The sequence below is a fragment of the Natator depressus genome, chromosome 11 (assembly GCF_965152275.1).
Source record: "Natator depressus isolate rNatDep1 chromosome 11, rNatDep2.hap1, whole genome shotgun sequence".
NCBI lineage: Eukaryota > Metazoa > Chordata > Testudines > Cheloniidae > Natator > Natator depressus.
Window position 1 is genome coordinate 8,586,277 of NC_134244.1, and position 14,086 is coordinate 8,600,362.

The 14,086-nt window shown below is 52.4% G+C and overlaps 1 protein-coding gene across 1 annotated transcript; it reads left to right on the forward strand.

Moving 5' to 3' along the window:
• Positions 1 to 3,761: 3,761 nt before the first annotated feature.
• INHBB (inhibin subunit beta B) lies at positions 3,762 to 12,647 on the forward strand. Its single transcript, XM_074967078.1, has 2 exons — positions 3,762 to 4,161; positions 10,054 to 12,647. Exons 1-2 carry the CDS (start codon positions 3,762 to 3,764, stop codon positions 10,827 to 10,829), a joined length of 1,176 nt encoding a protein of 391 aa, XP_074823179.1. The 3' UTR covers positions 10,830 to 12,647.
• Positions 12,648 to 14,086: the final 1,439 nt, after the last annotated feature.

Here is a 14,086-nt window from a genome sequence, read left to right on the forward strand (position 1 = left end):
TGCCAGTCCAGGTATTAAAAAAAATGTGGACTAAAACATCAACATTTGCATTTGTAATATGAACTGCAAAGGAGATGATCAAGTTATTGATTTTGTTAATACTTAAGAATATGTTGGGCAAAATATTCCCAAATCCCCCAGAAACACACTACAGAATTAAAACAAAAGGTTTGCGGTCATTAACTAGATTAGAATCTGCAGGGGTTAGCTGTCCATGCAGTAATATGTAAGCATTATGAGAGCCCCAACACCCATCCCCTGGCAATGAGAATGGTGTTCAGATGTGATCTAATATGTTTTTGTCAACTGAGCAGACTCAGTGCTGGGCAGAGATTAGCCCAGATTGTAACAGAGAGGGCAACTGCACTTGACCCAATTACCTCATGACACATACCTGGCATTTCTTGGATCACTGGCAAAATGACAACAAAGCTCCTTTGGTGAAGAAAAAATCTGCCCTAGGGTGTGCTGCTATTTCCCAGCCTTTAAATATTAGATGGATTCTTCCCCACCATGGGACAGGCTTGCAAGAGGCTCCCTCCTGTACAGACCCCAGGTGTCTCAAAATTAAATTGATCACCCACATTGAGAGACCACTTCTGGACCTGGGAGGGGGAAGCCTTGCCTCCCCTCCCCTCCTCTGTATTTCAGTTTCTTCATCTGGAAAAATAATTGTTTTGAGCCCTTTAGATGAACAGCGCTAATTGGCCAAGTGAAGGATGAGCTACGAGCAAGACACTAATTAATTGAAATGTAACACTTACTGGGTGCTGTTATTATTTATCATCATCACCCTCTGTCCCCTTGATGCAACCTGAGCACTGTCACAAAGCTGCTAAGCAGAAAGCTGCCTTGGGCCAGCTGGCCCGTTTCCAGCCGCGAGCGACAGGCGGCGCCCTTTCCCCAGCGTTCCCACGCCGGAGGCTGCTGCCTGCCCCATACCCTGGAGGTGCCCGTGCCCGTGCCCAGCAGCGCTGCTTTTACCTGCTCCACCAAGCCCTCGCCCCGCCCTGGCACGGCGTGAAACCCACCGGGCAGCAGCCAGCGCGGGAAAAGCACCTGCCCTGCCCACAGCAGGTGAGCCCTTGGCGGATGCGCTAGGATTGCGCCGCCCAAGGTCAGCAGTGTGGTGTGGAGCGCGCGGGTGCGGGGTGTGACTCAGGTGTGGAGCTGTGCTGGGAGCGTAGCTCTGGTGTGCACGTTGTGTTGTTTTTCCTGTGAGAGTACATGCCGTGCGCCTGTTTGTGTGGCTTGGGGGGGGAGGGGGAGTTGTGTGGCTGTGAGTGTGTGCAGCGTGCCGGCCTTTGTACGCGCGGGGGGGGGGAGCTTATGTCGGTGAGGGTGGCGGGCAGTGTGCGCGGTGTGTCATTCGCACGGGCTTTGGGCATGTGGGGCCGCTTTGAGCTGGCGAGCGAGGGCTGGGTTTGTTTCGCTGTGTGGACGCGGTAGGGGGCTAATAGTCGTGTGCGTGCGCTCGGCTTGGTGCCGAGTTCCGTAGAGCGCCTGTTGCTGCGTGATCTCCTGGTTGGTGGGTCCCCTTTGCTGAGTCGGAGGAGAGACCCTCTGCTTCTAGCCTCCTGCCAGCCGCCCTGTGCACCCCCAGCTAGTGGGACCCGAGTTTGTGCCCGGTGCTGAGAGTTGGCGGGGAGTCTCTGTGCATTGCAGCCCGAGCGGTCCCCGTCCTGCTCTCCGGGGCGCCAGGCGGAGACCGAAGCCAGAGGCTTCCCCGAGGAGACTCGCTCCGTAGGAGCGCAGCCCCCGCGGGGCGAGGGGAGGCGGGCGGCTGCAGCAGGCAGCGCCCGGCTCTCTCGGGGGAGCTGAGCAGGACTAGGTGACCGGGTTGCCGTTCTTCCCCCGCCCAGAGCTCAGCAGCGCGGGCTGCCTGACACTTGCCCGCCACGGGGTCCCCCTTATCGCCGGCCCCCGGAGCCCAGCCCGTGTGACACCACCCACCACGCTGCCGGGTCCCCGCGCGTCCGGCTCTTCTCCGCTCGCCCTCGGTCCCCATTTGTGGGCCAGGAGCTCGCAGCTTCGGATGTACCCCCACCCGCGAACTTCCCGCAACTCCGGGTGTTAAAGGGAGACGAGCCCCGGGCTCAGACCCACCTAGCTCCTGGGGGTTGGGGGGTGTTAACTGCAGCAAACTGGCCATTCGGGGGGCTGGTCGGACGCCGCTTTGACTCTGGCCACGGCTTGACGTGTGTGTGTGTGTGTGCGTGTGTGTGTGGTTAGAGAACCGGCAAAGCGAATATTTCCACACCAGGAAGTGGCTGCAATAGCCTAGGCGGCCGAAGGCTCCAGCTGCTCCCGAGCGAGGAGCCTGTGGCGTCCCGGGGGCACGTTGAAGTCCCCACGTGGCTTTCACGCCTGTATAAAAGTTTCAGGCGAAAGTGGCCCAGTGTCGTGATTTTGCGGGGGGCGCGGGAGGGGGGGGATGAGCAGGCGGAGACCAGCGGCAGATAAGTGAGCAGCGAGCCGCTTCCCCCCACCAGCCTTTCCTCCCCCCCCCGCCCCCGCAAGCTGCGGCTCGGAGCCGGACCGTCAGGCGCGTTAAAAGCCACCCAGCCCCACGGGCCAGGCAGAGCGCAGCGCACGCGGAGCCGGAGCTTCACCCGCCGCCAGGGCGCCGCGCTGGGCATGGAGACGCGGGAGAGGCGGCCGGAGCAGCGCGCAGCGGCGCGGCGCTGAGCCCGTGGAGTTGCTCGGCTCGCGTTCCGTGCCCCTGGGGCCCGCGGGAAGGGCAGCCTGGCAGGACGCTAGCGCCGAGCCGGGACCGACAGCAGGGAGGGGAAGGGGTTGCATGTGTGGAGCTGACTTCCCACTCCCGGGAGCTGGCGGCAGGGGAGCTGCCCAGCGAGAGGACCGAGCGGAGCCGCCCTGCACCCAGCGCCCCTGGCGTGGCTTTGCCGGGCGGGGTGTGGGGCACCAGCCTGGTTTCCTTCCCGCCGGGTATCCGCTGGATTGCACGTAACCCGGCCGGGTCCCTCTCCCCCCTCAGCCCCGATGACGCCAGACTGAGAGCTTGCCCCCGGCTCGGCGGGACCTGGGGAGCTGAGAGCCGCCGCGAAGGGACAGGCAGCCGCACGGCTCTCCCTGGGGATGTCCGCTGGGGAGTGAGCCGCCTGCCCTGTGCTTGGAGCTCCGTCCGCAGCCCCGGGGGCAGCTGCTGCTGTCCCCTACAGCCTCCCTCCTCCTCGACCCGCGCCCCCTGCAACCTGCCTGCTGCTTCTGCCCCTACCCGGGCTCCCCTGGCACCTCCTGTCCCCAGCCTGCCGCCCCCTACCCGGGCTCCCCTGGCACCTCTGTCCCCAGCTGGGCTCCCCTGGCACCCTCTCCCCCCCAGCCTGCCGCCCCCTAACCGGGCTCCCCTGGCACCTCTGTCCCCAGCTGGGCTCCCCTGGCACCCTCTCCCCCCCAGCCTGCCGCCCCTTAACCGGGCTCCCCTGGCACCCTCTCCCCCCCAGCCTGCTGCCCCCTAACCGGGCTCCCCTGCCACCTCCTGTCCCCAATCTGCTGCCGCTACTTTAGACCTCAGTTCCCCGCCTCTACGCTCCGCTGCCCCCCAATTTGGCTCCCGCCCCCCTAGTGGCGCTGCTACCCCTCCCCATCCCAGCTTGGCTGCCACCGCCCCCCTGCCCTGGGCGCTGCTGCCGGGGAGCGACCTGAGCCGAGCTGCCGGCGGCCGGGACTTAGCCGGACTCCCAGCAGCGGATCGGGACGGCCCCCAGCTCTGCCCCCCGCCACAGCGCCCGCTGCCCGCCATGGACGGGCCGACTTGGAGCGGGGTCCTGGCCGCGCTGGTGGCTTGCTGGCTGGCGATGGGCGCCGGGGGCTCCCCGACGCCGCCACCCACCGCGGGGGGCGCCCCCCAGGACACCTGCACGTCCTGCGGCTTCCGGCGGCCAGAGGAGCCGGGCAAGGTGGACGGGGATTTCCTGGAGGCGGTGAAGCGCCACATCCTGAGCCGGCTGCAGCTGCGGGACCGGCCCAACATCACCCACGCCGTGCCCAAGGCGGCCATGGTCACGGCGCTGCGCAAGCTGCACGCCGGCAAGGTGCGGGAGGACGGTCGGGTGGAGATCCCCAGCCTGGACGGGCAGGCGAGCGGCGGGCCCCCGCTGCACGAGCAAGTGTCCGAGATCATCAGCTTCGCCGAGACAGGTGGGTTCCGCGTTCCCCCCACCGCTCTGCCTCACCCACCCGGCCGTCGGTCCGTCCCAGCCACCCGGCCATCCATCTCAGCTAAGCCTCTGCATTATCCCCTTTCCCCCGTCCGCCCTGTGCCAGCCACCCCGTCCCCCCAGCCATCTGTCCCAGCTGCTCTGCGTCCCCTCCTTCCACCCATCCGCCCAACCACCCCGTGACCCCGGCCATTCATCCCAGCCACCCCGTCCCCCCAGCCATCTGTCCCAGCCGCTCCGCGTCACCCCCTTCCACCCATCTGCCCAGCCACCCTGTGACCCCAGCCATTCGTCCCAGCCACCCCTCTGCGTTACCCCCTTTCACCCATCCGCCCTATCCCAGCCACTCCATCCCCCCCAGCCACCTGTCCGCCCTGTGCCAGCCACCCCGGCCACCCCTCCGCGTTACCCCTTCCACCCATACGGCCTGTCCCAGCAACCCCTCCGCGTTACCTGCTTCCACCCGTCCATCCTGGGCCAGCCACCCTCTCCCCCCGGTCATCCGTCCCAGCCACCTCTCCATGTTACCCCTTTCCATCCATCCCCCTGGCCATCTGTCTGAGCCACCCTACTGCATTACTCCCTTCCACCTGTCCGCCCTGTGCCAGCCACCCCATCCCACCCCCGGCTGTCCATCCCAGCCACCTCTCCGAGTCACCCCCTTCCATCCATCCACCCTGTCCCAGCCCCTCCGTGTCACCCCCTTCTACCTGTCCGCCCTGTGCCAGCCACCCCGTCCCTCCAGCCACCTGTCCCAGCCACCCTTCCGCGTTACCCCCTTCCATCCGTCCACCCCGTGTCAACCACCCCATCCCACCCCTGGCCATCCGTCCCAGCCACCTTTCCACATTACCCCTTTCCACCTGTCCTCCCCGTGCCAGCCACACCATCCCACCATCCCACCCCTGGCCAGCGAACCCTCCACGTTACCCGCTTCCATTAGTCCGCCCCGTGCCAGCCACTGCATCCCATCCCCCACAGCCACCCCTCTGTGTCACCCCCTTCCATCCGTCCATGGGTCCATGCCAGCCACCCTATCCCATCACCCGATCATCCCTCCCACCTCTGTATCATCTCTGTATCACCCAGCTGTCTGTCAGTCCATCCCAGACACCCCATCTCACCACGCTCCCCGGCCATCCGTCCTAGCCACCCCTCTGCGTCAATCCCCTTCCATGCGTCAACTCCCTTACATCCGTCCACCTTGTCCCAGTCACCCCATCCCACCCCCTTCCATCTGCCCTCCCCATGCCAGTCACCCCTCTGCTTCACCCCCTTCCATACATCCTCCCTGTCCCAGCCACCCCTCTGTGTCACCCCTTCCATCCATTCACCCTGTGTCACCCTCCTTCTGTCCATCCACCCCATGCCTGCCACCATTCCACGTCAACCACCTGTCCATCCATCCACCCAGCCATCCCCCTGCTTCACCCATTCATCCCAGCCACCCCTTTGCTTCACCCATCCGTTCATCCATCTGTCCCAGCTACCCCTCCACTTCATCCATCCATCCACCCACCCCATGCCTGCCACCTCTCTTCTTCACCCACTTAGCCACCCCTCTGCTTCACCCATCTGCCCGTCCACCCCAGGCCAGCCACCTCTCTATATCACCCACCCACTGGTCCGTCCATCCCAGCCATCCCTCTGTGTCACCCACCTGTTCGTCCATCCCACCCACCTATCTGTCCAACCATCTCACGCCAGCCACTCCTTTGCATCACCCACCCATCTGTCCATCCACCACATGCCAGTCACCATTCCGTGTTACGTACCCATACGTCCCACCCAGCCATCCCTCTGCCTTATCCATCCATTCACCTATCTATCCCATGCCAGCCACCCCTTCCACTTTACTCACCCATCCAATCATCCATCCACCCCACACTAGTCACCCCATCCCAGCCACCCTTCTGCTTCACCCACCTATTTGTCCACACCACGCCAGCCACCCCTCCGTGTCACCTACCCATCCATCCCACCCAGCCACCTTTCCGCTTCACCCAGCCACCCATCCTTCTGTTCGTCCATCTATCCATTCCAGACACCCCTCGGCTTCACATACTTGTTCAATGATCCATCCACTCCACCCAACCATCCGTCCATCCACCCTAGGCCAGCCATCTCTGCTTCACCCACCCACCTGACCATCCGCCCCCAGCCTCTCCTCTGCCTCACTGATCTGTCCATCCACACCATGCCAGCCACCCCTTCTGTTCACCCACCCATCCATTCAAACCATACCGGCCACCCCTCTGCTTTACCCATCCATTTATCTATCCATCCCAGTCACCCCTCCGCTTCACCCATCCATCTGTCCATCCCATGCCAGCTACCCCTCTGCTTCATCTGTCCATCCACCCAGGCCAGCCACTCCTTTGCTTCACCCATCTGTCCATCCACCCCTTTGCTTCATCTATCCATCCCATGACAGCCACTCCTGTGCTTCACCCATCTGTCCATCTATCCACCCATCCAAGGCCAGCCACCCTCCGCTTCGGCCATCCATGCATCCTCTCCTCTGCTTCACCCATCCATTTGTCCATCCCATCCCAGCCACCCCTCTGTTTCACCCATCTGTCCATCCATCCATTTCCTACATGCCAGACACTCCTCTGCTTCATCAATCCATTCATCCATCCCATGGCAGACAACTCTCTGCTTCACCCATCCATCCATTTGTCCATCCACCCCTCTGCTTCCCACATCCATCCATGCATCCACCCCGTGGCAGCCACCCATCTGCTTCACCCCCCCGCCCACACACCTGTTCATCCATCCATGCATGCGTCCATCCATCCATTCACAGCTCTGCTTCACCCATTCCTCCATCCATCCCATGCCTGCCACCTCTATTCTTCACCCAGTCATTCATCCCATGACAGCCACCCCTCTGCTTCACCCATCAATCCATCTATACATCCATCTGTCCACCCACCCCTCTTCTCCATCTATCCATCCATCCGCCCACCCCATGTCATCCATTCCTCTGCTACATCATTCCAGCTGCCCACCCTATGCCATCCACCTGCCCCACCATCCACCCTCTGCTACACCACACCATCTGCCCATCCCATGCCATCCACCCATCTGTTACAATATTCCATCTGCTCACCCCCATGCTATCCATCTCTCTGCTACATCATCACATCCACCCGCCCCATGTCATCCGTCCCTCTGCTACACCATTGCATCCACCCCTCTGCCAAGCTATTCCATCCATATATACATCTATCCATCCTCTTTTCCTCTACTCACATGCCATTCAACTCCCTCTGCTACCTCCATTCCCCACTCCTCTTTTACCGCCATTCCTTTACCCATGCCATCCAACCCCCCCTGCTATACCCAGTCACCCATCCATCACCTTTGCCTGACTGACAGATCCATCCATCCACCCATCCATTTCCACTTGTCCTTCAGCAATCTCTGCAACCCTCACTTATCAACTCCATCCATCTCTCTATACCCTCTAATTCCTCTGCTACACCCACCCATCCATTCACCACATCCATTTTACCCATCTAACCACCATATCCTCCACCCCCTTTGCTATACTCATCCATCCGTCTATCCACCCACACCCTCCAGCCTCACTGCTATATCCATTCACCTCCTCCTTCCATATGCCCTCAGCTCGCTCCATCCATCCACACACCACTCGCATGCCTTACAGCCCTGTCTGTTCCATCATCCCATCTCTGTATGTCTTTCAGCCTCCTCTGTTGCATCCCTCCAGTGTACCCATGTATCCACTGTACACATTCACTGTACCCATCCATCTGCCTACCCACCCCATCTATCCATGGTTCACCTGCACCTATGTTACCTATCCAGCCAGCTACCTAGTGCATTCACCCATTCACACACTTTATTGATCTACCCACTCACTCTGTCAGTCCATCTTTCCACTTAACGTATCCATCTTCTACTATGTTCAGCCTTTTACGTACAATGTTTGTCCATCTGCTCTGGCTGTCCATCCATCCAGCCGCATGTTCACTGTATCCATCCACCCACAATACCTGTCCATCAACCATATCAGTCCTGTTCATCCATCTGATCCATTCACTGTATCTATCTATCTAACCTGCAGTATCCATCCATCCTTCCATTCATCCACTGGATCTATGTCCTTTACATATCCATCTACACTGTCAATCCACCATAAGTACATGCCTGTCTTCCTGCTGTATCCCTCAATCAATCTGCTGTATCACTAAATTTATTTTTATTTCTCTGGGGTATCTGACTACCCACCCATCTACAAAATCTATTTGTATGTATACTGCCCATCTATCTACAGCATCTACGCAGCTATCTATCAAAAGCATACATTTACAGTATCTTTTGTGTATAAACAAAATAGATACATGCTTGTCTGTTTATAATCACATCAATATTTATAGGTTTATATATTACATATGAATATGTTTCTCTTAGGTGCTCTTCTACCATAGGTAATATGCATTTTTGTACTGATATAATGATACTATGCTGTTGATTTCCTTTATAAACTGTGATCACAGTTTATAGAAAAGTTGTGTGTTGACAAGTAATAGGATTTTTTTTTACCATTTTCTTAAAAGTCTAATGCTATGACATCACTGCTGGGGTTGCAGTTCTATTCAGTACTCAATTGACAATCACTTATTTTTTCAACACCTTCCAAATCTGTTTTATATAAAACATACATAGACACAGCAAACATGATAAGGCACCAGAAACATTATATGCACTGCCTGGGCCTAACAGACATATTTTGAAGGGATCTGGGGTGACACACTAAGACTCTGACTTTACAAAACCCCCGAAAGATATATAGGTGGACAAAAAGAAGAAAGGTTCCTGGGCAACCGAAAGGGATACAAATCTGAGCTTGGCAATATACAGAACGCAATCAAACAGATTGTAACAGATTAGAAATACCTGTCCATCCAATAATTTTAAATAGCAGTCAGGAGAATGTAATTAGAACATGTAGATTAAATGCACACTAAAAAGGCTAGACTGGACATTTATCACCTAAAGCATAGCTGTGTGATGCTCATAGCACATGATTCCAGCAGATACAAGTAGTTCTGGTACCTTTCATGCGGTGAACACTTTTGGTTGCAAATAATGTATTAAAGCTAGACATTGGGTGGAATATCAGTGATAGTTTCACTCATTTAATTCTGACATTAAGAAATACATTAAGACCAGTCAATGAGAAGGATATTACAATGACCATGGCTGTTTCATTTGACCTCTTTTTAGCATTTATGGGCGGGGGAAAGGCAGAGATCAAAATCTGATGGGTGATACCCTGCTACTTAGGAAAAGTAGATATAGATTAGTTTAACCCTTTGTACGAGTGGACATGCTTTTGAGAACACTTTCCCTGGTGTTCTGGATGCTATCTGTTAAGATTCGCATATGGGAAATTGTAACAAAATCCTTCGTTAGTCACTGAAGCTTCACTGGTTGTTAAAAAGCCTTTCCTGTAAAATCCAAAAGGTATCTGAAGGCTGAACCTTTTCCTAAACTAATTAGTAGATATCAAGATACAAATGCTGTATTTTTCAGGGTACTCTTATACCCGCTTGAATCTCTCTGGCTCTTCAGAGCCATTCCTCTGAATAATTTATCTTGCTTTCTTTGGATCTGACATGTTCAGCTATGGCCTGGTTAGATTTTTGCTCTGGGAAGTCACTTTTTAATGTATTTCTAATACAAATTCTGGATCTCTAATTCAGTGCATTATTCCTGGCTAATAAATTCTCCCAGCAGTTTTGATCAGTTATGTTCTAGCATTTTTCTGAATCCAGAATTGCTCAAATAGTGCATTTTCTTCTTGACTTAATGTTGCTGGTCTCTCCTTCTCTTGCAGATGATATGGCCTCATCTAGAGTCCGCCTCTATTTCTTCATCTCAAATGAAGGGAACCAGAACTTGTTTGTCGTTCAAGCCAGCCTGTGGCTTTACTTGAAGCTGCTTCCGTATGTCTTAGAGAAAGGCAGCAGGCGAAAAGTAAAAGTCAAAATCTATTTCCAAGACCTGGACACTAGCAACAAGTGGAATGTGGTCGAAAAGAAAGTTGATCTCAAAAGAAGTGGTTGGCACACTTTTCCCATGACCGAGGTGATCCAGGCTCTGTTTGAGAAAGGAGAAAGGAGACTGAACCTGGATGTTCAATGTGAGGGCTGTGAAGAGTATTCAGTGCTGCCAATTTATGTGGACCCTGGGGAGGAATCCCACCGTCCTTTTTTAGTAGTGCAAGCCCGGTTAGCTGATAACAAACACAGGATCCGGAAAAGAGGCCTGGAGTGTGATGGCAGGACCAATCTATGTTGCAGGCAACAGTTTTACATTGACTTTAGACTCATTGGGTGGAATGACTGGATCATAGCGCCATCAGGTTACTATGGGAATTACTGTGAAGGGAGCTGCCCAGCCTACTTGGCTGGAGTCCCAGGATCAGCTTCCTCTTTTCACACTGCGGTAGTGAATCAGTACCGCATGCGAGGGCTGAACCCAGGCACCGTGAACTCCTGTTGCATTCCAACCAAACTTAGCACAATGTCAATGCTGTACTTTGACGATGAATACAACATTGTGAAAAGGGACGTTCCCAATATGATTGTGGAAGAATGTGGTTGTGCTTGATTTAAGGTGTGTTTCGGGGGGGAGAAAGAGAACATTCCCATACTAGATGGTGTTGGAGGAAGTTTCACTGTGTATCCAGGCATCGGTGTTAAGTCACTGTGGAAAAGTCTGGCAAAAAAAAAAAAAGTTTCACATCGGTGTCAGGACAGTGGCAGTTTGTGGATCTTGGATATTTAAATATTCTACCACTTGTAAACTAATGCTATGAAATACTTTAAACACACCTACACCCACACACACACATGAAAAAGAGATACAAGCAACAGGAAGTCAGTCACCAGTGACAACATAACTAAAATGCCTGCCAGTACAAGTGAATGGCTAAGCACCTGTTTCCCCACCTGCCTGGAAAGTCAGACTGAAATGAGCTCTATGTGCTCATACAAAAGAACACAAAAAAGAGAGAACATAATATATTCTTGCACGCAGGTGTCAAAATCACCAAACTTAAAAATGACCATCACCTCTTAGGTCCAAAGGGAAGCCGCAGTCCACCTGCCTACGCAGGTGATAACTTCCTCTTAATTTAAAATCTCCTAATATAAACACCACACATATCCTTATCTTCCGACAGCACTTCCAGTAAGGAATATCACATGGTAACATGAGAGAGAGGGAGAGATACACCTAAGCAGCTACTGTAATTCTGAGACTTGCTGTATTCTTCTAAATCACGTTTGGTTGGCATTATTTGATGCTTTAACTGACTGCTAGAAATCCATGGACGGCTATGTCTGTTGTGCCATTGAAAAGGGGCTTTTCTGTCATATCTGGATTGTGCTGACCATTAGCATCTCGCTGTTTTAAGAACAAAAAATCAAAGTTGCAATCTGTGTGTTTCAGCAGGAGACTCCGCAAGGACATGTAATGTGGGAGAAAAAACAAACAAACAAAAACAAATGCTACCACAACTAAACCAATGAACCCTAAAAGGAATTACAGTAACATGGTGGAGACACTCTGAAAAATGCTGTGCATTTAATAAAAGGTGAAGAACATTTTAACAAGTCTTGGAAAGGAGGAGAGAGGAGAGTGCTTTCAATTTCTTTACCAGGAAGTGTCAAGGATGGCCATAAAGATCCGAAAATAAAGATACAGCATAGCACTTGCAAACTGCTTGAATGCACATATTATAGCACTTGCAGATTTCAATGCCTTGAAAAGTGGTACTTGATAGTGCACTTATCTTTGCTCACTATCTAGGTAAACAGGTGCCGCATGAGCTATGCAATTTAAAGTGTTGACCCATACTAGACAAAACTGGACTTATGATATGACTTTTTTATATTTTTTTATACTTGAAATTAAATCTTTTGCTTCTTTTTTAAAGCGAATGATTGCTTTTAATGTTTGCACTGATTTAGTTGCATGATTAGTCAAAAACCTGCCATTTGAAAAAAAATGTTATTTTTATAGCAGCAAAAATGAATACATTTAAATGTATTATACATAAATTTTGGAACCAAAGAGGCCAACGTATTAGTTATAATTTTTATGAGATGGCAAAGCCATCGTATATCATGTAGTTGTACTGAGCAATCCCTCACAAGGCCTACCGATTCTTTCAGGGTACAAAATGGATTGTTTGTTCTATTCGATGTCTTTTCTATACCGTACGCACATGGAACGTAGCGTGAAAAAATGACTGTTCTAGAATACATTACAATATGTACATCCTTTAAATCCATTTTTTATGTTTATTTAATAAAGTTCCTTTTAGGTTCTGTTCCATAGTAATTTAAAACCAAACAAGTTTCACTTAGATTTGCTGTGAAGTATTTTGCATTTGTGTACAGATTAAGTAAATAAAAAGATTGAAAACTGGATGAGCTTTTATGCATGTCACCTCCTGGGAAGCTTGGTTACATATAATTTACAACTCTCAGGATTAAGGGTGAGGAGGGTGGGTAAGATGGAGCATGAGACTACTATAAGGGTTGCCAATTTTGGTTGGATGTATTCCTGGAGGTTTCCTCACATGACATAATCTTTAATTAAAGATTAACCTTTAATTCCTGGAGGCTCCAGGACAATCCTGGAGGTTTGGCAACCCTAGACTGTATTAACATTGCTCACCACAGCAAAGTCTGGTGTCAGGCCCCGATCCTGGCCTGAAAATCGTATATTATGCTTTTCCAGCTTTTCAGGCACCTGAACAGTTGTCAAAGAAGTATTTTCAGTTCATGTGGTTTTTTTTGTATGTCATGAAATCTGTCTTCAAGCACCACTTAAGGGACAGTCAAAAGTCAGTTGTTAAGCAAGCAGGTTCTATAATTATGGCATACAAAAATGACTTGGGCCCAGATCCTCAAAGCTATTTAGGCATCTAAATTGAAATCAGTGGGAGTTAAGCACCTATGTACCTTTGAGGATCTGGGCCTAGGTCACTTTTGAAAATAAGATTTGGGCTCCCAAGTCATGTATGCACTTTTTAACATTTTACCCAATGTCTGGGCAACGTCTGTTGCTCTTAGGTGTGGAATGAGTTATTGGTCTTAGCACAAAGCTGGGGGCTAATAAATCATGAGATCTAATCCTGGCTCTGACAATGACCCAGCCCAGGGATCACTTAGACCAACATGTTCAAAAGTGGGCTCTGATTTTGAGTGCCAATTTGAGGCACTATGGGCTTAGTTTTCAGAGGTGCTGGAGTTGTAGGGGCTCAGCACATCTCAACAGCAGGCCCCACGTATCTCAAGTTGAACACCCAGAAAAAGAAGCACCCAAAATGATAGGCCACTTTTGGAAATGTTGGCCTTCATCTTTTTGCTTCAAGTTGCCCTCTCTATAACATGGGAATAGCACTTATCTGCAGCTGTTGCAAAGGTCGCAGGTCACAGCAGGTGTTGTGAAGGTTAGTTAATGTTTGCAAAAGTGCACAGTGGGCCAGATCCAAAGCCCATTGAAATCAATGGGAGTCTTTCACATTGACTTCAGTGGGCTTCGGCTTAGGCCTTGTAAATGCTACATATTATTATTCAGTCCTGCTGGTGCACTGAGGTTCTGGAGCTGGAAATCCATGCTCCTTCCTCATTTAAAATATTCTAACAGAAGTAAAAACTAAGTTCCCTACATGGAACTCCTACTGGTGTTAATGAGCGTTCTGTGAAAGGCATGTCACAATATGGTGCACCAACAGAACACACGACGGTTCGACTTTGCACACTGTGCATTTCCACTGGTAATAGATAATTGCTCAGAAATCATCCAAGACTCACCTGCTTTGCTTTGTCACTTGTGAGAGAGGAGAAGTCAGA